The 21,586-nt window shown below is 42.3% G+C and overlaps 1 protein-coding gene across 2 annotated transcripts in view; it reads left to right on the forward strand.

Annotated features, from left to right (window-relative positions):
* The window catches only part of VCF1 (VCP nuclear cofactor family member 1), a 24,766-nt gene continuing 3,180 nt past the window's right edge, over nt 1-21,586 (forward strand). Inside the window, exons 1-2 of one of the 2 annotated variants that reach the window (XM_003417280.4) lie at nt 1-253; nt 9,351-9,450. In XM_003417280.4, coding sequence (XP_003417328.2) covers nt 33-253; nt 9,351-9,450 — 321 coding nt within the window. In that variant the 5' untranslated portion in view covers nt 1-32. Of the gene's footprint in view, nt 254-2,097; nt 9,233-9,350; nt 9,451-21,586 lie in introns of those variants that run through there. The other variant, XM_064270819.1, reaches the window with a different exon arrangement.

A 21,586-nucleotide genomic window follows, 5' to 3' on the forward strand; every position in this document is an offset into this window, starting at 1 on the left:
TCGCGAGTGGGCGGGACCACGGCGGCTGCGACATGGGGGGGCGCGGAGGAGACGCCGGAAGTAGCGGTGGTACGGCTCCGACCGAGGGGTACTCACCGCAGGCAGCATCCACCAGAGCGGCGGCTAGAGCTAAGGCCCGAGGGGGTGGGCGTGGCAGCCGCCGAAACACAACATCCACTGTCCCCTCTTGTGGCGGAGCGGCGCCCGGTCGCTTCCCTCCACCAACTGCCATGAGCGAGCGCCTCCGCCCCAGGTGAGAGAGACCCGCTTCCTTCCCAGCCTCTAGCCTGGTAATCCGGGGACGGAGCCGAGGGGGCGCGCGAAGCGGGGGTCCCAGCGAGCATGTACCCCGCGGGTCTCCATGTGGGGGTGCTCCGCGGTCCGGTGGAGGAGGGGTGAGGGATGCGCGAGTGATCGGATATCTGGTCCCTGTGGCCGGCTGGAGAAGTGAGTCTCCAGAGTCCAGGTCGTCCCGCTGTATATTTTTATCGTCTCTTTTCCCATTTGGAACGAAGTCTGGTCGGTCCCGGAAGAGAGTGGCCCTGAAGAGCCCCCTGTCCTAAATTTAGGAGGGTGGGGGGATGGGAGAAATGGCTGATCTTGGTGAAGGAGCCCTTAAGTCGCCTGTGAGGGGACGGGGCGGCGTGCAGGCGTCTCCCCAAGGTCAGAAAGAAGGATTCGGCTTAACCCAGCAGCAGGGAAGCACAGGTTAGACCGAAGAACTTGTGTCCTGGAAGCTTGTGAGCACGGAGGGCTAGTAACCAAAGTGGGTCGTGGAGTCTCTCTTGGCTTTAGCGTTAACAACAGGCTGGATTCTAAACTGTTAGGACGCGGAGCCGTTTGGCTCCGGAGGCGGGAGACAGGGTAATATCCGGATGCACTACTCTTTCGTCGAGCCTGGCCTCGGGACGTTGCTCTTAACCTAGGGGATTTATGTTTGACGGGTACGGAGTAGCGGCTGGGGCAAGCTGGGATTTATTTCCCCGCCCCTCTTATTTTCCTCCGGAAGAAGGTGGGGTGGAGAAAGTTGGGATTGGGTACGCCAGAGTGAAGAGGATCGGCTTCGTTTCAAATTAGAAACACCCCTTACGGAATTAGAAATGAAAACCTATAGGTCGACAAGGCCAACCGTTTTATTTTCTTGCTGAGGGGAGAGATTTAGAGAGACGAGTTGATTCATCTGTCTCTGTCCAAGTTCTCTGCTCTGTCCTTTATTCCGTCACAGTCTCAGTGAGGCTTAAGTGAATAAGGTTGCCCCGGTAGATTATGTTGAATCTGTGCTTTCATTGGCTCTGAATGTAATTGGCAGTCTTTCCACGAGGACCCTGCTCTGGACCATGATTAATTCATGGGATTGAGATTCTGGAAGGCGCTCTGGGGTTATATGTTCCCATAGTGAGAACCCAGGGTTCCCCAACTGGCTGCACTGGATTACTTATTTGGGCCATGTAGTGAGTGGGGCATAAAACCTCTGCTTGTATAGAAAGTGGACTGAATTTGAAATTAAGGGCCCAGCTACTGACATGCTATAGGAATTAGGGACAAGACCCTTAGGAATTGTAAGCCTTATCCTACTGCCTGTTTTTGCTCTTCCCAAGCTTAGTTTGTGTTTCTGATGCTTTTTCCAGTACTGTACACGAATAACCAATATGTTTATACTGGTAGTAGATTCTTTTTATCTAGTATGCAAATAATTTGAATGTGTTTATACTGATAACTTCTTTATCTAAACGAAGGTGTTTGCTTTGGATACGCTCTTCTCACTTCCTTCTGTCTTTCCCCAGAGTCTCTTGGGGTACAGTGGGCCAGCTCTAGCTGTCTTAGTCTCTGCAGGTCACTTCACTTCTCTGGATCTGTTTCCCCAATTTAAAGATGAAGGATTGGTCTAAAATAGCGGTTTCTCAAACTGCTCCACAGTCTCTTTGTATGGCTGTAGGGGGTGGGTGTGTCGTGAGGGACCCCCTACTTTAACTGTAGCAGATTCTGTTTTAGCCTTTATACAAATTGAGGTGTTTGTTGATATTTTTAATAAGAACAAAGGGTTTTGTTAAAGTTAGAAAACCTTTGGTTTCTGTAAGATTTTTTCTGTGCTCAGTCTCTAGGTGATGACTGGAAGATTGACGAGAGTTGAAATTACGAAGTGATGAAATCAACCATCCTTAGAAGTAACAGGTGCTAAACAGTCTGTAACTGGTAGTACAGTGGTTTAGCAGTCGGTTGCTAACCAAAAAGTTTGTGGTTCCAACTCCCCAGCCGCTCCATGGGAAAAAGATGTGGCAGTCTACTCCCATAAAGATTACAGCCTTGGAAACCGTATGGGGCAGTTCTGCTCTGCCCTAAAGGGTCACTATGAGTCAGAGTCAACCAGACGGTGTTGGGTTTCATTTTTAGATGGCTCAGAGAGAATGTCTAATCAGTTATAGGGTGTCTGCTGAAATAATAACCTGGTCTATGGCATTAATGTCAAAAGGTAGACCTGACTGATTGTATCGATGGAATTGAGGCTGAAGCTGTCATCTTGCTGATTATTAACAATATATTGAAAGAAGAATGCTTCCAGGACAGAATCTGCAGAGCCTAGAAAAAGGAGAATGAAGAAAAGCTGGACTCAATCCAGTACCATTCAAAGGAGAGGGCCACCACCAGGCCCAAGAGATGATTCCCATACTGCAAGATGGACTCTGATTATGAGACAGGGATATGTCATGTGACTTTCCCCAAGTGTCTTAGTCATCTAGTACAACTAAAACAGAGATACCACAAGTGGATGGCTTTAACAAAGAGAAGTTTATTCTCTCACAGTCCAGTAGGCTAGAAGTCCAAATTCAGGGCGGCAGCTTCAGGGGAAGGCTTTCTTTCTCTGTCGGCTCTGGACGAAGGTCCTTGTCATCAGTCTTCCTTTGGTCTCGGAGCCTTAGGTCCCAAGGACCCTGCTCCCAGTGCTGCTTTCTTGGTGGTATGAGGTCCCCACGTCTCTCTGCTCTCTTCTCTCTTTTATGTCTCAAAAAAGATTGGCTTTAGACACTACCTAATCTTGTAGACCTCATCAATATAATTGCTGCTAGTCCATTTTATTACATCATAGTGATAGGATTTACAGCACATAGGGAAATCACATCAGGTGATAAAATGGTACACAATCATACAAGGGAATCACAACCTAGCCAAGCTGACAGATATTTTGGGGGGCACAATTCAATCCATGGCACCAAGTTTTTAGTTGAAATCCTCAAGGCTAGCCCCTCATTGTTACACTTTTTTTTTTCCTTTTTACCACATAACCTCCTTGAAAGTCTCATGATAGGGGTATGTACAAATGGTTAACGCACTTTTCTACTAACCAAAAAGCTGGCAGTTCCAGTCCACCCAGAGGTGTCTCAGAAGAAAGGCTTGGCACTGTGCTTCTGAAAAATTGGCCATCGAAAACCCTATGGAGCACAGTTCTACTGTAACACACGAGGGTCCCCATGAGCCAGAGTCAGCTCCGTGACATCTGGTTTGGTTTTGGTTTTAACCTCCTTGACATTGATGTTCTGGTTACTGAAAGATATGTCCTCCATTATAAATGAAGAAGCTGGCAACACTGATTTAATATCAGGCTTATAAATTTGCTTAGCTTGACCCAGCAGCCCAAAGGACAATCAGCTGTTGGTACACTGGTAAAATAAAAATTTGGGGACCAACATACAGCTGTTGGATGAGTTTCTCTTTGGGTTGCCAACTGGCCTTCCTTCAGACATTGCTTTCTTACTGGGGCACATTCCCAGAGAATGTCTCTGGTCATATTAGCATGAAAATAACAGTGCCTTGGTTCTTGTGATAATAGCACATGCATTTAATGATTAATAGAAGCTGGTACTCATCTAGTTTTTAACCTCCAAGGACTTCAAAATAATGTTTAGGTGAGATCTAATCTCCTGGGAGAAAGGCAGGGAGCAAAAGATCTTATTTTATAAACAACTGCATGTTAGAATGAAGTACGGAAACGGCGCACCCCCTACAGGTTGATTAAAGCGTCACCAGAACCACACCCCAACTATTTCTATCAGTTCAAGCTTAAACTGGGATTCAGAACACATTAGTAAAAGCTGGACTCACTCAGAGTGCTGCGCGGTACAGGGAATTGGTGTCACGACGCCAAGGCCTTTTATTTTTAAAGTTTCTCTGGTATCCAGGCTCAACTCAGAATGTTAGGATCAAGGAAGGACCTGTCACAGTGGGCCACTCTACTCACATAGAAAGTACTGTGTGTATAACTGTGTAGAAGATGCTCTGTGCTCAAATCAAGTACCTTCCAAAAGCTGTTTTTCCCTCACTTCCCTGCCCTAGCCTTTTTTCTCCTAACTATAAAAATCTGAACCTTGGAGAGTTTTCGTTGTAATGGAGTATGCTGCTTTGTACTATGAGCCTCATAACAAGCGCTGTCCAGTAGAACTCTCTGCAGTGGTGCGAACTTTTTATATTTGCACCAGGCAGTACAGTAGCCACTAGCCACAGGTGGATAGTGCAGATAAGGAACTGAATTTTTTATTTTATTTAAATTTAAATAACCCTGTGTGGCCAGTGCCTACCTATTGGACAGTGCAGCTCTAGGCAGTTTGATTTAAAATGATGTTTGTTGTTGTTAGGTGCCATCCAGTCAGTCCCGACTCATAGCAATCCTGTGACAAAACAGAACAAAACACTGCCCGGTCTTGCACCATCCTCACAGTCATTCCCATGTTTGAGCCCGTTGTTGGCAGCCACTGTGTCAGTTCATCTCGTTGGGGGTTTTCCTCTTTTTCACTGACCATCTACTTTACCAAGTGTGATGTCCTTCTCCAGGGACTGATGCCTCCTGATAATGTCCACATACGTGAAATGAAGCCTCACCATCCTTGCTTCTAAGGAGCATTCTGGCGGTACTTCTTTGAAGACAGATTCATTCATTCTTATGGTAGTCCATGGTGTATTCAGTATTTTTCATCAGCACCATAATTCAAAGGCATCAGTGCTTCTTCTGTCTTGCTTATTCATTTTTCAGTTTGAAAATACCATGGCTTGGGCCAGGCACACCTTAGCCCTTAAGGTGACATATTTACTTTTTACTACTTTAAAGAGATCTTTTGGCAGCAGATTTGCCCAGTGCAATACATCGTTTGATTTCTCTACTGCTGCTTCCGTGGGCATTGATTGTGGATCCAAGTAAAATGAAATCTTTGACAGTACTTTCTCTGTTTATCATGATGTTGCTTATTGGTCTAGTTGTGAGGGTTTTTGTTTTCTTTGTGTTGAGGCGTGATCCATACTGAAGGCTACAGTCCTTGATTTTCATCAGTGAGTACTTCAAGTCCTGTTCACTTTCAGCAAGCAAGGGTGTGACATCTGCATATCACAGGTTGTTAATGAGTGTTCCTCCAATCCTGATGCCGTGTTCTTCTTTATATAAATTTATTTGCTCAGCATACAGATAGAACAAATATGGTGAAAGGATGCGTACCTTTTCTGATTTTAAACCACTCAGGCTCCGTAGACACATCCAAACTCCCTGAGGGACTGAATTACTGAGCTGAGGGCAGTGGGGACCATGGTCTTGGAGAACATCTAGCTCAATTGGCTTAACATAATTCATAAAGAAAATGTTCTGCATTCTACTTTAGTAAGTAGCTTCTGGGGTCTTAAAAGCTTGTGAGTGGCCTTCTAAGATAACTCCTCCACTGGTCTCACCCCATCTAGGAGCAAAGGAGAATGAAGAAAATCAAAGACACAAAGGAAACCAAAAAGAAAAAAAAAAACCTTTTGCTGTCGAGTCGATTCTGACTCATAGCGTCCCTATAGGACAGAGTAGATCTGTTCCATAGGGTTTCCAAGGAGTGCCTGGTGGATTCGAACTGCCGACCTTTTTGGTTAGCAGCTGTAGCTCTTAACCACTACACCAGAAGGGAAAGATTAGACCAAATAATTAATGGACTGCAAGTACTATAGCCTTCACCAGACTGAGTCCGGCACAACTACATAATGCCTGGTACCACCACTGACTGCTCTGACAGAGATCGCAGTAGAGGGTCCTGGACAGAGCTGGAGAAAAGTGTAAAACAAAATTCTCTCTCTCTCTCTCACACACACACACACACACACGCACACACACACACACGCACGCACGCACACACACACACACACGACTAGACTTACTGGTCTGCCCAAGATTGGAAAAACCCTGAGAGTGTGGCCCCCGGACACCCTTTTAGCTCAGTAATGAAGTAACTCCTGAGGTTCACCTTTCAGCCAAAGATTAGACAGGCCTGTAAAACAAAACAAGACTAAATGGTGACACACTCCAGGAGCAAGGATGAGAAGGCAGGAGTGGATGGGAAAGCTGGTAATAGGGAACCCAAGGTCCAGAAGGGGAGAGTGTCAACAAGCCATGGCGTTGGCAACCAATGTCGCAAAACAGTATGTGTACTAGCTGTTTAATGAGAAGCTAATTTGTTCTGTAAACCTTCATTTAAAGTATTAAAAAAAAAAACCTCAGTATCCCTTTCTTTTGTTTGAACAATGCCTCTTGGTCTGTGTACAGGCTCCTCATGAGCAAAATTAAGTGTTCTGGAATTTCCATTCTTCCCAATGTTATCCATAATTTCTTACGATCCACATAGTTGAATGCCTTTGCATAGTCAACAAAACACAGATAATCGTCTTTTTGGTATTCTCTGCTTTCAGCCAAGATCCATCTGACAGCAGCAGTGATATCCATCGTTCCACATCCTCTTCTGAATCCAGCTTGAATTTCTGGCAGTTCCCTGTTAATGTACTGCTACAACTGTTTTTGAATGATCTTCAGCAAAATTTTACTTACGTGTGATATTAATAATACCGTTTGATAATTTCCACATTCTCTTGGATCACCTGTCTTTGGAATGGGCACAAATCTGGATCTCTTCCAGTCGGTTGGCCATGCAGCTGTCTTTCAAATTTCTTGGCATAGGTGAGTGAGCGCTTCCAGCATCGCATCTGTTTGTTGAAACATCTCATTTGCTATTCCATCAATTCCTAGAGCCTTGTTTTTTGCTGTTCCCTTCAGTGCCGGTTCGACTTCTTTCTTCCTTACCATTAGTTCTTGACCATATGCTACCTCTTGAAATGGTTGAACGTCAACCAGTTCTGTTTGGTACAGTGACTCTGTATAAGCCATCCATCTTCTTTTGTTGCTGCCTGTGTCATTCAGTATTTTGGCCACAGAATCCTTCAGTATTGCAACTTGAGGCTTGAGTTTTTTCATTTCTCTCAGCTTGAGAAATGCTGAGTGTGTTCTTCCCTTTTGGTTTTCTAACCCCAAGTCTTTGCGTATTTCTCTATAATACTTGAATTTGTCTTCTTGAACTGCCCTTTGAAATCTTCTGTTCAGCTTTTACGTGATGACTTCTTCCGTTTGCTTTAGTTACTGGACGTATTAGAGCAAGTTTCAGAGCCTCTTCTGACATCCATTTTGGTCTTTTCATTCTTTCCTGTCTTTTTTTAATGACCTTTTGTTTTCTTCATGTATGGTGTCCTTGATGTCATCCTATGACTCATCTGGTGTTCAGTCATTAGTGTTCAATGTGTCAAATCTATTCTTGAGATGGTCTCTAAATTCAGGTGGAATATACGCAAGGTTGTACTTTGGCACTTGTGTTTCATCAATTTTAGACTGCAGAAGTTGGTAAAAAATTTTCAGTTTCTTCATCTTTGGCCTTAGTGGACGGTGGATCAATTTGAATAATAGTCGTACGAACTGGTCTTCCTTGCGGACACATGATTATTATCCTATCATTGACAGCGTTGTACTGCAGGACAAATCTTGATTTGTTCTTTTTGATGACGAATGCGACGCCATTCCTGGTCAAGCTGTCATTCCTGGCATCGTAAACCATATCATTATCTGATTCAGAATGGTCAGTACTAGTCCATTTCAGCTCACTAATGCCTAGGATATCTATGTTTATGCGTTCCATTTCATGTTTTGCCTTCCAGTTTTCCTAGGTTCATGTTTCATACATTCCACGTTCCCATTACTAATGGATGTTTGCAGCTGTTTCTTCTCGTTTTGAGTCGTGCCACATCAGCAAATGAAGGCCCTGAATGCTTGACTCCTCCCGTGTCATTAAGGTTGACTACTTTGAGGAGGCAGCTCTTTCCCAGTCATATTCTGAGCGCCTTCCAAACTGAGGGGCTCATCTTCTGTTACTGTATCATACAGTGTTCCACTGCTCCTCATAAGGTTTTCACTGGCCAGTTTTTTTAGAAGTAGATCGCCAGGTTCTTCTTCCTAGGTCTGTCTGAGTCTGGAGGCTCTGCTGAAACCTGTCTACCATGCGTCACCCCACTGGTATTTGAAATACCGGTAGCATAGCTTCCAGCATCACAGCAACATGCAAGCCACCACAGTACGACAAACCTGACAGACAAGTGGTGGTTAAAGTATACTTCCTTTAATATATTTCCATTTTCAACTGGAGCTTCGAAGTCCTTCTGACAGCACTCAGTTTGCATACAGTACGTACGTATTTTGTATCACATATCTGACAATAGTTGACTGAGAAATGCATACAATTTTTCTTTAAATGTGGAAATTTTAAGTACCTTGTGCTAGAATCTTATATCGTACTCCTAGCTAGTGTAGCAAGAATGACTGGGCAGTATGACCAAGAACAGCTTTTCCAGTGATTGTCCAGAAAAATAACTGAGCTTTTGTTGAATGTGGTAATTGAAGAATGAATAGAAGAATACCAAAGATCAGAGGCTACCAGGAACATGTGCTGATATTAGCAAGTGGCACCATTTGTATAAGAATTTTAAGCATAATTAGGCAGAGGCAGCCACATCTTCCCTAAATGTTGTCATAAGGAGGGGAGTAAAATTAGGCAGCGTGGAATTGTCATTTCAGGGAAGATAGCGTCGGAAAGCTTGTCATTTACCTCTTCCTGTTCTTATTTTATGCCCAGAGGCATTTAAAGTTGTCACGCTTCTTTTTAAAAATTAGTCTCATAAGCTTATATACTGTTGCTATTTTATATTTTTGTTCTTTGTGGCTTGTATAGAGCACTTCCAACCTTTAAGCTCCTGCAATATCATACCAAAAAAAAAGAACCAAACCCGTTGGTGTCGAGTCAATTCTGACTCATAATGACCCTGTAGGACAGAGTAGAACTGCCCCGTAGAGTTTTCAAGGAGCGCCTGGTGGATTCGAACTTGCCGACTTTTTGGTTAGCATGAGGTGAGTTATATTTTCTCAGGCAAGGGTACAAATTTATATATTGCCCTGTGTTTGCAGCTTGAGTGTTTACAGGTCAGTTGTTGGATTTCTTTTTTTTTTCCTTGTGATTTGATTTCAGGAAAAGGAGAAGGAACGGCAATGAAGAGGATAACCATCTTCCCCCTCAGACCAAAAGGAGTAGTCGGAACCCTGTCTTTCAAGATTCCTGGGACACAGAGGTAGGACGTGTGGCCAGACAGGGTCTAATTCATGTGTTGCCTGAGAGAAATAATTCCGTTTCTGTTGTGCAACTAAAAGAAATTTATTCAAAGGATAAATAAATGATCTAACTCGATTGCAGTGTTTTTAACTGTATTATTATTTTTTTCTGAGCCATGGCCCTTTTGAGGAACCTGTCAGCCGTCTCCCTCAGTGAAACAGTACTTGTCTGCACGTATTCATACACAAAACCAAATCAAACCGTTTGCCGTCGAGTCCATTCTGACTCATAGCGACCCTATAGGACAGAGTAGAAGTGCTCCATAGGGTTTCCAGAGCTGTAAATTCTTACGGAACGCAATGGCTGCAACAGTGGGCTCAAGCGTAACAACAGTTGTAAGGATGGTGCAGGACTGGGCAGTGTTTTGTTCTGTTGTGCATAGGGTCGCTGTGAGTCGGAACCGACTGGACGGCACCTAACGACAACAACAACAAATCTTTATGGACGCAGACTGCCAGATCTTTCTCCCATGGAGTAGCTGGTGGATTCTAACTGCTGACCTTTTGGTTAGCAGCTGAGTGCTTAACCACTGCACCACTAGGGTTCCTTTGTTCATACACATATATTCCCCAAAGTTTGTATTTGTTACAAGCGTCATGGACCTTTGAAAAACCTTTCTTAAACTCCCTTATTTTATATTTCAGAAACCAGCTTCCTTTATAATAGTTTTAAAAACCATTTGTTGTCCTGAAGACAAATAATTTTGTTGCTTCAGTTCACATAACTTTAAATGAACAACTAAGAGAAATTTTAAGTATGAAGAATATGTATGTGTTTGCAAAAACCCATTTGGAAATGTTTTTACTTTTTCATTAATGCTCTTCTAAAGAGATCTGTGGGTGAGGGGCAGGAGTTGCGGAGGTCTCCCAACATTGTCTATGAGTGTGCGTGTGTGCTGGAGAGACTTTTTCCACGCCATCATCACAAGGCTGTTCTACAGGTGGCATAGGAAGCCAGCGTTCCAGTAATGCTGCAGTTAAATCATGTACCTCACAGTTCTGGCCCTGCGCAGTGATGGGCCAGTGCTCCTAAGGCAGCAGTTGTCACCCTAACAGAAATGCCTCAGTGTCAAAGATACTTAAACTCTAGCCTCATAATTTCAACCATAATTGTGTATATCACAATTCTTGCGTAACCACGATGTACTTTAATTAATGATAGGACCTATGTCCAGTCTTATACCAGAAATCCAAAGTAACCTTCCCAAGGAGACAAAATTAGGTAATAGGCACTCAGTAACAACTAATGAACAGCTGCAGGTTAGAGTCCTTTTATGTGGAGACTTGAATTTCTATAGCTCCCTACCCCCCTCTTTAAGATCTTGCTACCCTGCGTTTTTTCTTTTTTATGATCAAGAGAAAAGTAACTGAGCTTTTGTTTAAAGTGATAATTGGAGAATCCTCAGGGAAGGAAGAAAACCAAAGGTTAGAGACTCCCTTATCTAATGATAAAACTATGTAATAGTAATTGAGTTTCCGTTCTTTTGAATTACCAGACTCCTCATTAGAAAGAATTTGCAGTCAACGCCAGTATTAACTTGTGTCTGTATATAAATCTTGCTCTCTGTTGTTTACACTAATTCAGGGCTTTGAACAGTTCTGTTCTGGTTAGAACCCCTGCTGAGAATGTGCATTTCTACCAAGTTCCCAAGCCATGCTAATGCTGCTGGTTCAGGACCAATTCTGAGAGCCACTAGTAGAAACCAAAATCAAACCAGACCTGCTGCCATGGAGTCGATTCCAACTCATAGCGACCCTCTAGGACAGAGAACTGCCCCATAGGGTTTTCAGGGAGCACCTGATGGATTCGAACTGCCATCCTTTTGGTTAGCAGCCGTAGCTCTTAACCAGTACACCCCCAGGGTTTCCACTAGTAGAATAACGGTTCTCAAAATTTATTATACATAAGAATCACCTGGGGATCTTGTTAAACTGTAGATTCTGGTTCAGTATATCTGGGATGGAAATGCAAATTATCAGCAGGGGTTTGAACTGTCAGGAACTGGTTTGAAAAAAAGCCCTGCATTAATTCAAAGGTCTGTAGGTCGAACTCTTTGCATTAACTTTTTTTTCCTATATGATGCCTGAGAATAGCAATACAAATTGTCATCTTTTTTTATTTTAAAGTTAGATATTTCTGCTCCCTTTAAGTAAACAAGACTCCTTAGTAGTAGGGTTTTTTTTTTTTTTTAGTTGCCATTTGTAGAAAACGACCTTTGCTCTCTTTCTAAAATTTATGAAGCATTCTTTCTAAAATCACAGAAGCAAACAATTTATGGTTATTGAGACCCTTGGTTCATGTATCTCGTTCTTACTTGCCCAGAGAAATTCAGCCTTCGAACCACTCTGTAATCGTTCATTTACAGGACGGACTGGGCTCTTCTTGTTATAATTTAAGGTCATTTTTATCATTTTTATCTGTCACGGTAATCTGAGCTACCTGGCGGATCACCTAACAGGATGTCATAACCATCCATTTCAGCCTTGCTCACTGAACATGAAGCAGCTATGAATAAGTAGTCCCTTGCGCTTCTGCAGTGGCCATAATAACAAGTAATGAGGGCGGGGGAAGGTAGGGAGACCAGAGAAGCAAAAAGACAGGGCAAAGTCTTTGAAAGTTACCCATTGCCATCGAGTCGATTCTGACTCATAGTGACCCTACAGGACAGAGTAGAACTGCCTCATAGGGCTTCCAAGGCCAGAATCCTCACAGAAGCAGACTGCCACAGCTTCCTCCCACAGAGCATCTGGTGGGTTGGAACCACCAACCTTTCAGTTAGGAGCCAGGGGCTTAACCATTGGGCCACCAGGAAGCTGTCACTGCTAGAATAGATATTTGTGTTCATGGCACAGCAGTATAAGTTTGGGGGGGGTTGGCTGCTTTTTGACAGTTGTGTATAAAAAAAATAACAACATGATTCATTATTAAGGAATTGTTAATTCCGTTAATTATAAAATATTGACATTTTAATGAAAATGTTATCTTTTAATTCTAAGGTAGGGCCAATGAAATAAACTTCTCTGAGACTAACTCAAAAAGAGAATCAATAGTTGTGTCTTTTCTGAAATACTTAAATAATTTTGGAATCTTTTTCATGTGGCTTGAAGAACTTTCCTCAGGGAAGAATTTAAGAGAGATTTTAAATTGTCCTTGTAATTCATTTCCAGAAGTTACCTCTTTCTTCTAAATATAATACTCTCGGCCAGTGCGGGGAATAAGATGTGATGGGTTTGATTTTTGTTAAACTACTCGCCTGTGCCGTGAGTGAGTCACAGTGACCTGTAGAGTGGAGATGGTATATGCTGCTTTTTTCATATTTCGAAGCTAAAGAATATGAACTGCTTTACCAGATGAGTTACGCAAAGAGAAACTTCTCATGTTCTGTGCATCTTCTCTCTCTCCATCTTCATAGGGATTAGTATCTCCACTTTACAGCTGGAAGAAGGACACACGGCTGGTAGAGGCAGGGAGGGAGTGGAGTCCGAGAGCTCGCCTGTAGAGGTGGCTGCTCTGAGCCACAGTGTATGTGTCTGACGGAAGTGCTGGGACACACTGCTACGTAGAAGCGGGAGCAGCTCGGTCCTCGACTTCTCGCTAATCATAGGAACAGAGAATGAAAATCTTCCCCTTACCTTTTAGCTGGAAAGTGTTTTCTCAAGTAGATAATGGTTCACTGTTACGTGGAAACGACTCAGTGTATTAACTGGAAAACAATTGTAGATTTCTAACTCAAAGAAGCAGGGAAGAAATTGGGGTCGAGTGATTTTCTCACAACTTTAATAGGTGCTTGCGAAAACCTTAAGTGGTAATTCCAGTAGATTTAATGACTTGTGAGCCTTATGATACTTTTTTTTTAATTGAGGTGTAATTTACTAGTGTAGGATTAAAACTCCCATAAAGCCATTCTAGATGAATCATGTTAGTTAATGTCTAAGTCAGCTCAGTTTTGTCTTCAGTGAGCAAAAGTGAAATGATCATTCAGTTTGTGTTATTCTGTTGGGTCCTGTACAAAGGCAGTGGTAGTCCCTGACCATGAGCACTTATTTGGGTGGGGGAAAGCTAGCTAGATTTAGTTTATTTAAATGTGTTATTTAGGGGCTGGCCATTTTGATTTGAATAGTTTCTTTTCACATAGTAGGGGTAATGACTCTTTGCTTTCAATTTTAATATCTTTATCTATAAATGATACTAGAAGTTTCCATGTAAATCTGGCTTCTGGTACATAAGTATATGCCTTATAAAAAGTAGTACTTTTACCTGAGTAAGGAAAAGCAGTAAGTTTTTAAAATACAAACACCCCAGATTTTCTTTTTTTTAACACTTTGCCTTACTTACCAAGATTGTTTTGATTTTCCAGATCACTGTGAGTTAACAGCAAATAGAGTAAAAAAAATTCGAGATCAAAACAGATGGCTTCCCTGGAGCACCCTCTGCCTTTTTCTTGTCTGTACAAAAACCAAACCCATTGCCGCAGAGTGGATTCGGAGTCACGGCAACCCTGTAGGACAGATTAGAACTGCCCCGTAGGGTTCCCAAGGAGCAGCTGGTAGATGTGAACTGCTGACCTTTTTGGTTAGCAACTGAACTCTTAACTACCGTGCCACCAGGGCTTTTGTCTCTACTAGCAGGGGCAAATTTTTGGTGTCATGATCCTAAAATTCCAAGGATATTCTTAGTGGAAGTGCAGAGGTGTGACAAATGAGAAAACAACCGAAACAGAGGTATCTATGTATCTTTAAAATTAGTAGTCTATAAATCCATATTTTTTAACTGATTAGAGGAATCTGAGTGTTAGGTGATTTTTTTCTTTTTAATAATGTGAATTTAGATGACAGTCGGGCCAGCCATTTAGTGTAATTTTTTTTAAAAAGGTCTTTTTAAGGCTCTTGGAAACCCTGGTGGTGTAGTAGTTAAGTGCTACAGCTGCTAACCCAAAGGGTCAGCAGTTCGAATCTGCCAGGTGCTCCTTGGAAACTCTATGGGGCAGTTCTACTCCGTCCTATAGGGTCACTATGAATCGGAATCGACTCGACGGCACTGGGTTTGGTTTGGGTTTTGGGTTTTTAAGGCTCTTAGTTTTTGCCCATTCTCATCGTCTGTAATCTTAGGGTGTACGTATAGTCTAAGAGACAGAACTGTTTTGGCAGGTGCTCTTTTGGGTGAAACTTAAGATTGTGTGTTGAAAACCTATATAGCAAATTACCTTCTGAAATTAACTTCTTAAAAGGTCCATTCAAAATGGAGAAACAGTCCTTTCAAAAATCCTTCTCATTTGCAGCATGCATGTTAAGAAACCTCATTCACGGTGTAAGTCCTGGAAATGTTTGTAATACATTAATGTCACCTCACAACACCACCCCTAGCAGTTCCATGTTGAAACTGAAAGTTGCAACTCTCTTGTTAAGTATGGGAGGTACAGACATACACACGTTCTTCTCCGTATGCAAAGTATTATTTTTTGACCTGTCAAAATTTAAACAAAATGAAATAATAGAGAATAGAAGATTTCCATTAGAAAGGAACTTAAAATGCAATACGTAGTCCAGCTTTATCATATGAGAAACCGAGATACAGAAACGATACTTATTTTTGGTCAAAGAAAAGTTACCACCTGCATTTTTTTGTCCTTGCTTGTTTAGAAACTGGTTTTAACTGAGCCATTGAATTCGTTTGGTATCTTACGGTCCCATCAGTATTATTAGCAGGCCGGACCTCTTGAAAGGAGCCCTGCTTTTGGTGGTTAAGCCCTCTGCAGCTAACCAAGAGGTCGGTGGTTCGAACCCACCAGCCGCTCTGAGGGAGAAAAGACCCGGCAATCTGTTCCCATAAAGATTACAGCCTTGGAAGTCCCATGGGGCAGTTCTACACTGTCGTATAGGGTTGCTTTGAGTCAGAATCAACTCGACGGCATACAACAACAACCTCTTTTAAGTTATTGGGCACTTGGAAGCCACCGTTTTCCGTTAGGTGCCCTGGTAGGCTTGGCTAGGATCATCTCTTGCCCTTAATCCGCCAGCTTTAGAATGAATGCCATAAACCCAGAGGTATGTCCAGAGTCCTCACAGCTACTATTATATTTTTCAAGATAACCAGGGCTATAACTAAAGAGGTGGTTATAGTATTACTCAGTAACTGATACTCTTGCTTCTTCATCAGACGTTTTTGCTTACTGACATCATTTTGTAAAACTTAATCGTAATCATATTTTAACAGGTATGTTTTTTACTGAAATTTGTTTGTAATAATACTTATTTTCATAATCACTGTCCATTTGTATGTTTCTGTGATTCTCTCCTACCAGGTATTTCTCTTTTATTCCTTCCAAATACAACTCTGCATTGGTCTGATTTTATTCATTTCCAGGGATGGGGTGCGTACTGTGGGTGAGGTCTCTTTTTTCTGTTAAGGTCCATGTGGATTAGAAGCACCAGTGAATGGGGAGATGGAGGTGACAGGAAGCTAGGGCTGGGAAAAAATGCTATGTTGATCTGCTTTTCTAATTAAGAAGAGGAAGCATAGGGTTCTAGATAATAATAAATATACATGTATATCCCAGTGCAGTTTTATGAAAGAAAGAGACCGGATAATCAGTATTCTTGCCCAGACGGCTTTCTGAAGACTATTAGCAGAAATAGTCTTTAGAGTTGTGTCATTTCTACCATGAGGATAAACTGGCTTCACAGCCTGGGAAGACGACACTTAGGTACACCTAGCAGAGGAACCAGGGGTTCTTTACATCTAGTGTATCATTTGAGAATTATGGACAAAGAAAATGAACTTCTTCAATTTCCCTGTCCTCTGCTTCACGATTTATGTATATTTCACCTCCTTCCTGCCAAGGAGGATGAAACGTCTCTGTCTTTATCTGCCATACATTCTGTCGGGGCTTCTAGAAGTTTCTTCTAGTGTTTTTTCCATCTCTTCAGATTGTCCTTGCGCACTGGTGCCTTCTGGTGCCCGCTCACGTGCTCTCTTCCCTTCCTCACTAGCCTACTCCCTGCTGTGTTTTTCTCTCGTGGGACTGCGTATCTTCACTTCCTCCCCGTGGCCCCCAGATGTTCTTCAGTTATCTGCAGTCACTGCCTGCACTTCCTCATCTGCTCTCTGGGTCCTGGCTTCCTTCTGAAACATTTCTCAAGGCTCACCAGTGATCTTTTCCTTGAGCAAACATTTACTGAACATCTTCTATTTGCTAAGTGCTGCCCTGGGTGCTCACAATCAGGTTGGATTCCAGGAGGAACAGCTCCTGCTGTTACAAGGATATACTGGAGATTTCATTATTGCCTAAAACTACCCTCAAATCCTACCTTTCCACACAGTATTATTTAGAGAGCTACTCTTGGTCAGAGTCTCCATACATTTAACTTTGCTTATGTACATATTTGTGATGAACATGCCCTGGCCAGATGTCAGCACCAAGTGTAAATTGAAAATTCAGAGAGAAGATGATCTTGATAACTGCCAATTTGATGAGTCATCTCTGTAAGAAATCAGGGTCATAGGATTCATGTTTGATGGCTCTTTCTCAGCTTGGTCTTGAACTTGAGTTTCTCTTTAGGTAAGAGTTTACTGTCTCTCTAAGTACACATGTAATAAGTTAAACACTCTGTACTAAGATAGCAATTTTAACTTTTGAAATCATGCACCATCAAGTAGTGGGACCCCCCTCCCCACCCCAATAATTTGATATTTGAAAGCTTCACTCAGTGGGGGAAATAGGATTTTTTCCCATCTCAAGATTTTTGGTATTAGACAATGATTTTACTTCGTGTATACCTTAAGACACTGATAAAACCCATTGCTGCTGAGTCCATTCTAACTCATAGTGACCCTAAAGGACAGAGTAGAACTAAAACCAAAAAAAACTGCCCCATAGGATTTCCAAGGAGCAGCTGGTAGATTCGAACTACTGGGCTCCAAGGCACTGATAGAGAATTAAAATGCAGTTTTATGCCTTTAGAGTTAAAAGTAAATACTGGACTTTCATAAAGTAGCCCACTTTGATGGCTGACAGTGTTAAAGCCACTGTGAGAATTTCAACTTTTCTGACTGTTCCGTGGCAAAGAAATACGTTTTGTTTTGTGACCTAGTACGTGGCAACGATAGCCACCAGCTGCCGTTGAGCTGATCCTGACTCCTGGCCACCCCATGTGCATCAGAGTAGAACTGTGCGCCACAGGGTTGTCAGTGACTGATTTTTCAGATGTAGATTGCCAGGCCTTTCTTTCAAGGTTTCTCTGGGTGGACTTGAACCTCCAACCTTTCAGTTTGAGTCTAAGTGCGTTAACCATTTGCACCACCCAGGGCCTCCATACCAAATATATTGGTGAATAATTAGGAAAAAAAAAAGTTTTCCAGAACAGTTATCTTTACTATGTTGCATTGTGTTTTTGTTTTATTTTTTCATGTGAGTTGCTACCTACTAATGGGTTTTTACCCTCGGGTTAAAAAATACTAATCTATGGTGGTGCAGTGATTAAGCTCTCGGCTGCTAACTGAAAGGTTGGTGTTCAAACTCACCAGCCGCGCTGCAGGAGAAAGATGTAGCAGTCTGCTTCCTTAAAGGTGTCAGCCTTGGAAACCCTAGGGGCAGTTCTCCTTTGCCCTGTAGGGACTCTGTGAGTTGGAATTGACTCAACGGCAATGGGTTTTTCTGGTGCAGCAGTGGTTAAGCACTCGGCACATCGAACCTTCCAGCCGGTCCCACCTGGCAATCTGCTCTCCTAGATTATCGTGTAGGAAACTTCATGGGGCAGGTCTACTCCATCATATAGGGTCCTATGAGTCAGAATCACTCAGTGGCCCCCACAAGAATCCATAGACTATGAGATATTGAAACCTCCCCAAGAGGAGGAAGGGTGGTCTGAATTGGCAGAAAATAGGAGCCAAAGCATCTTTTAAAGAAGCGTAGTGTTATATATAACCTTTGATGACAGTATGCATAACATTTTACGTGCGTTAAAACACCTAAAGTGCATTCCACAGACTCCTGGCTTCTCTGTAAGCTCTTTTCTTAATGTAAAAGTCTCACTGTTGTGCTCCATGCAAGTGTGTACAACTGAGGCAGCTTTAGAGGTCTGTAAGTAGTTGGAAGGAGGTGAATTCTCCTCCTGAAATCTTCCTGACAGTAGTGCAATTGTTAAGTCCCACTCTTGAAGTCAGAGGGAACTGGAGACTTGGCTCTGTTTTGTGGTAGCATTGTGTTGTTCTCTTACTCATGGTTGGGGTTTTTTTTTTCCTCAAAAGAAGTACTTTTTTGTAGAAATTTTAGAAAATGAGCCTGGCTGTAAAAATTTTAAAAAAAGGGTCCAGATTCTCAGCATTTTCTCATCTATATATCCTTCCAGTCTACTTTTGGTTTATATGATACGTTAAAGAAAAATATTTTTAAAAATAGCTGAACGTGCACAGACACCCACACAATTTTGTAACCTTTTAAAAAGATGTTCAAGGACCCCTTTCTATTTTAGTATATACACATTTCTGTCTTGTTAATTGCTGAATAGAATTTCATTGTGTGAATGGATGTCTTATAATTTTAATCAATTCCCCATTATTAGACATTTAGGCAGTTGCTAATTTTTAGCAATTTATAAACAAAGCTTCAAAAAACCATTTTATACCTGTCTGTATACAGTTCCGGTACAAGATTTTAAAATGAACTTGAAATTATAGGTACATTTGCCCTTTTTTAAAAACAATTTTGATACAGAAATCTTTTCTAGCCTGTTTAAAGAAGTATCACCTTTCCACGGACTAGTCACACTTATTACTGTGTAAGTAGGTACAATTTGAGATGAAAACTTGACTTATTAGAAACTGAGTCTAGTCTGACCTTAATTTTCAGACAGAACCTGTAATGAGAAACAGTAAAGAAAACAGACTAAGAGGAAGCAGAGTGTTCCATGTGGTAGGTTTCTTACCGTGTGTAAAACCAAAAAAACCTGTTGCCTTCAAGTCGATTCTGACTTATAGCGACCCTATAGGACAGAGTAGAACTGCCTCCTAGAGTTTCCAAGGAGTGGCTGGTGGATTCGAACTGCTGACCTTTTGGTTAGCAGATGAGTTTTAACCACTGTGCCACCAGGGCTTTTACTGCGTGTAGTGACCTACTTATTAAATACTCATTACAGCACGAGGTGTGCCAATGGCAGTTATAGGGTCTCGTACTCTAGGTGGTGGTGGTGGTTTGGTGCAGTTGAGTTGGTTGCACAGCTGAGCTAGACGCTGCCTGGTCCTGCGCCATCCTCATAATCGTTGCTGTGTTTGAGCTCATTGTTGCAGTCCATCTTGTGGGTCATCCTCTTTTTCACTGACCCTCTACTTTACTAAGCATGATGTCCTCCTCCAGGGACTGGTCCCCTTTTGATAACTTGTCCAAAGTACATGAAAGGTGTCTCACCATCCTCACTTCTAAGGAGCATTCTGGCTGTACTTCTTCCAAGGATTTATCTGTTCTTCTGGTAGTCCGTGGTATATTCTAGGTTAGTAGATGCTTTTATGGAAAAACAAATTTGTTTTTCATTTAGCCTTGGCTTTTTAAGTCTTTAGGTAAATTTAATTGTTGCTGCTGGTAACCCTGCCATCAGGCTTCGTTTGGCCCCTTATAATCCTTTTCTGAATTTTTCTTTTATTGCAGAAAGATAAAGACAGGTTGTCACCTACCTCTGGGAAGTGAGGTATGTGACCTGTGTGAAATAGCCCCAAGCAACCTATGGCCGGGACAATTCTTGATTTAAGTCTTATTAATGATGCCTTTTGTGAACCTAGTTTTCTCCAATGTAGGTATCAATTTGTGTGTACTGTCAGATGTAGGCTTTGGTCCAAAAATGGGTAGAACTAAGATTTTTTATATCACTTTTAAAGTATGTCTGGAAGCATTTTATTTGTATTTGTTTTTAAAATGAAAAAACATAACCACGTCTTAAGCAAGTTATAGGAGAGTACAGTACTGTGTTTATACTTGGGTGTTTGAGGGCTGCTTGAGATGTAAGTGGAGAAAGCCACTGCTCATCAAGGTACTGGGGTTGTCATTTATTAGCAATGCAGTGTGAATTGTGAAGCACTGTTTTACCGAAATGAATCTGTACTACCACCTGCCCCCTTTTTATTGGGTATTAGGTGAAAGTTTACAGGACAAATTAGTTTCCTTTTGATAGTTTGCACACAAAGTATTTCACGACCTTGGTTTCATCCCCCACAGTGTGTCAGCACTCTCCCCATTTCTGCTTTGATTTTTTTACCCCTTCCTACCTTCTCATATTTGCATTTGGGCAGATATTGTCCTTTTGGTCTTCCGAAATTAATTGTTCTAAGGAGTATGTTCCTCTTTGGTGGTGTTTATCTTATAGGCTTGTCTATTGTTTGGCTGGGAGGTGATCTCCAGGAATGGCTTCAGTTCCAGGTCAGAAGGGTATCTTAGGGCCATAGTCACAAGCTTTCCTCCAATCTCTGTCAGACCAGTAAGTCTGGTCTTTATGAATTTGATTTTTTGTTCTGCAACTTTTCTCCCGCTCTCTCCAGGACCCTCTGTTGTGATCCCAGTCAGAGCAGTCGGTAGTGTAGCCGGGCACCATCTAGCTTTTCTGGGCTTGGGGTCATGTAGGCGGTGGTCATGGGGTCCATTTGTTCTTTGGACTGATTGCTCCCTTGGGTCGTTGGTTTTTTTAATTCTCCTTTGCTCTGAGCAATAAGAGCCCAAGAGTTGTATCTTAGGAGGCTTCTCACAAGCTTAGATGCTACTCACCAAAGGAGGATGCAGAACATTGTCTTTATGAACTGTGCTGTGCCAATTGACGTAAATGTCCCGAGTCTGTGGTCCTTTGTCTTCTAGCCTGGGAACTTCATCCCACGAGGTGTTTGGTTATGTCTAAGAGGTTTCCCTCACTGTACCCCTTGTGTGCTCCGATGACCTTCCCTTCTGAGAATTCTAGTGCTGGAAGGAAGGAAATTCCTGAGAGTGACTTCAGGGATCGCTGAGTATCTTCTTAAAGATGATTAAGACACAAAGTCATATTAGTTCAATTAAAACCAAAAATCAGACACACGTGCACACGCACATCAAATTGCAATGAATGCCAGTTTTCAGAAATGCC

The sequence above is a fragment of the Loxodonta africana genome, chromosome 18, assembly GCF_030014295.1.
Source record: "Loxodonta africana isolate mLoxAfr1 chromosome 18, mLoxAfr1.hap2, whole genome shotgun sequence".
Lineage (NCBI taxonomy): Eukaryota > Metazoa > Chordata > Mammalia > Proboscidea > Elephantidae > Loxodonta > Loxodonta africana.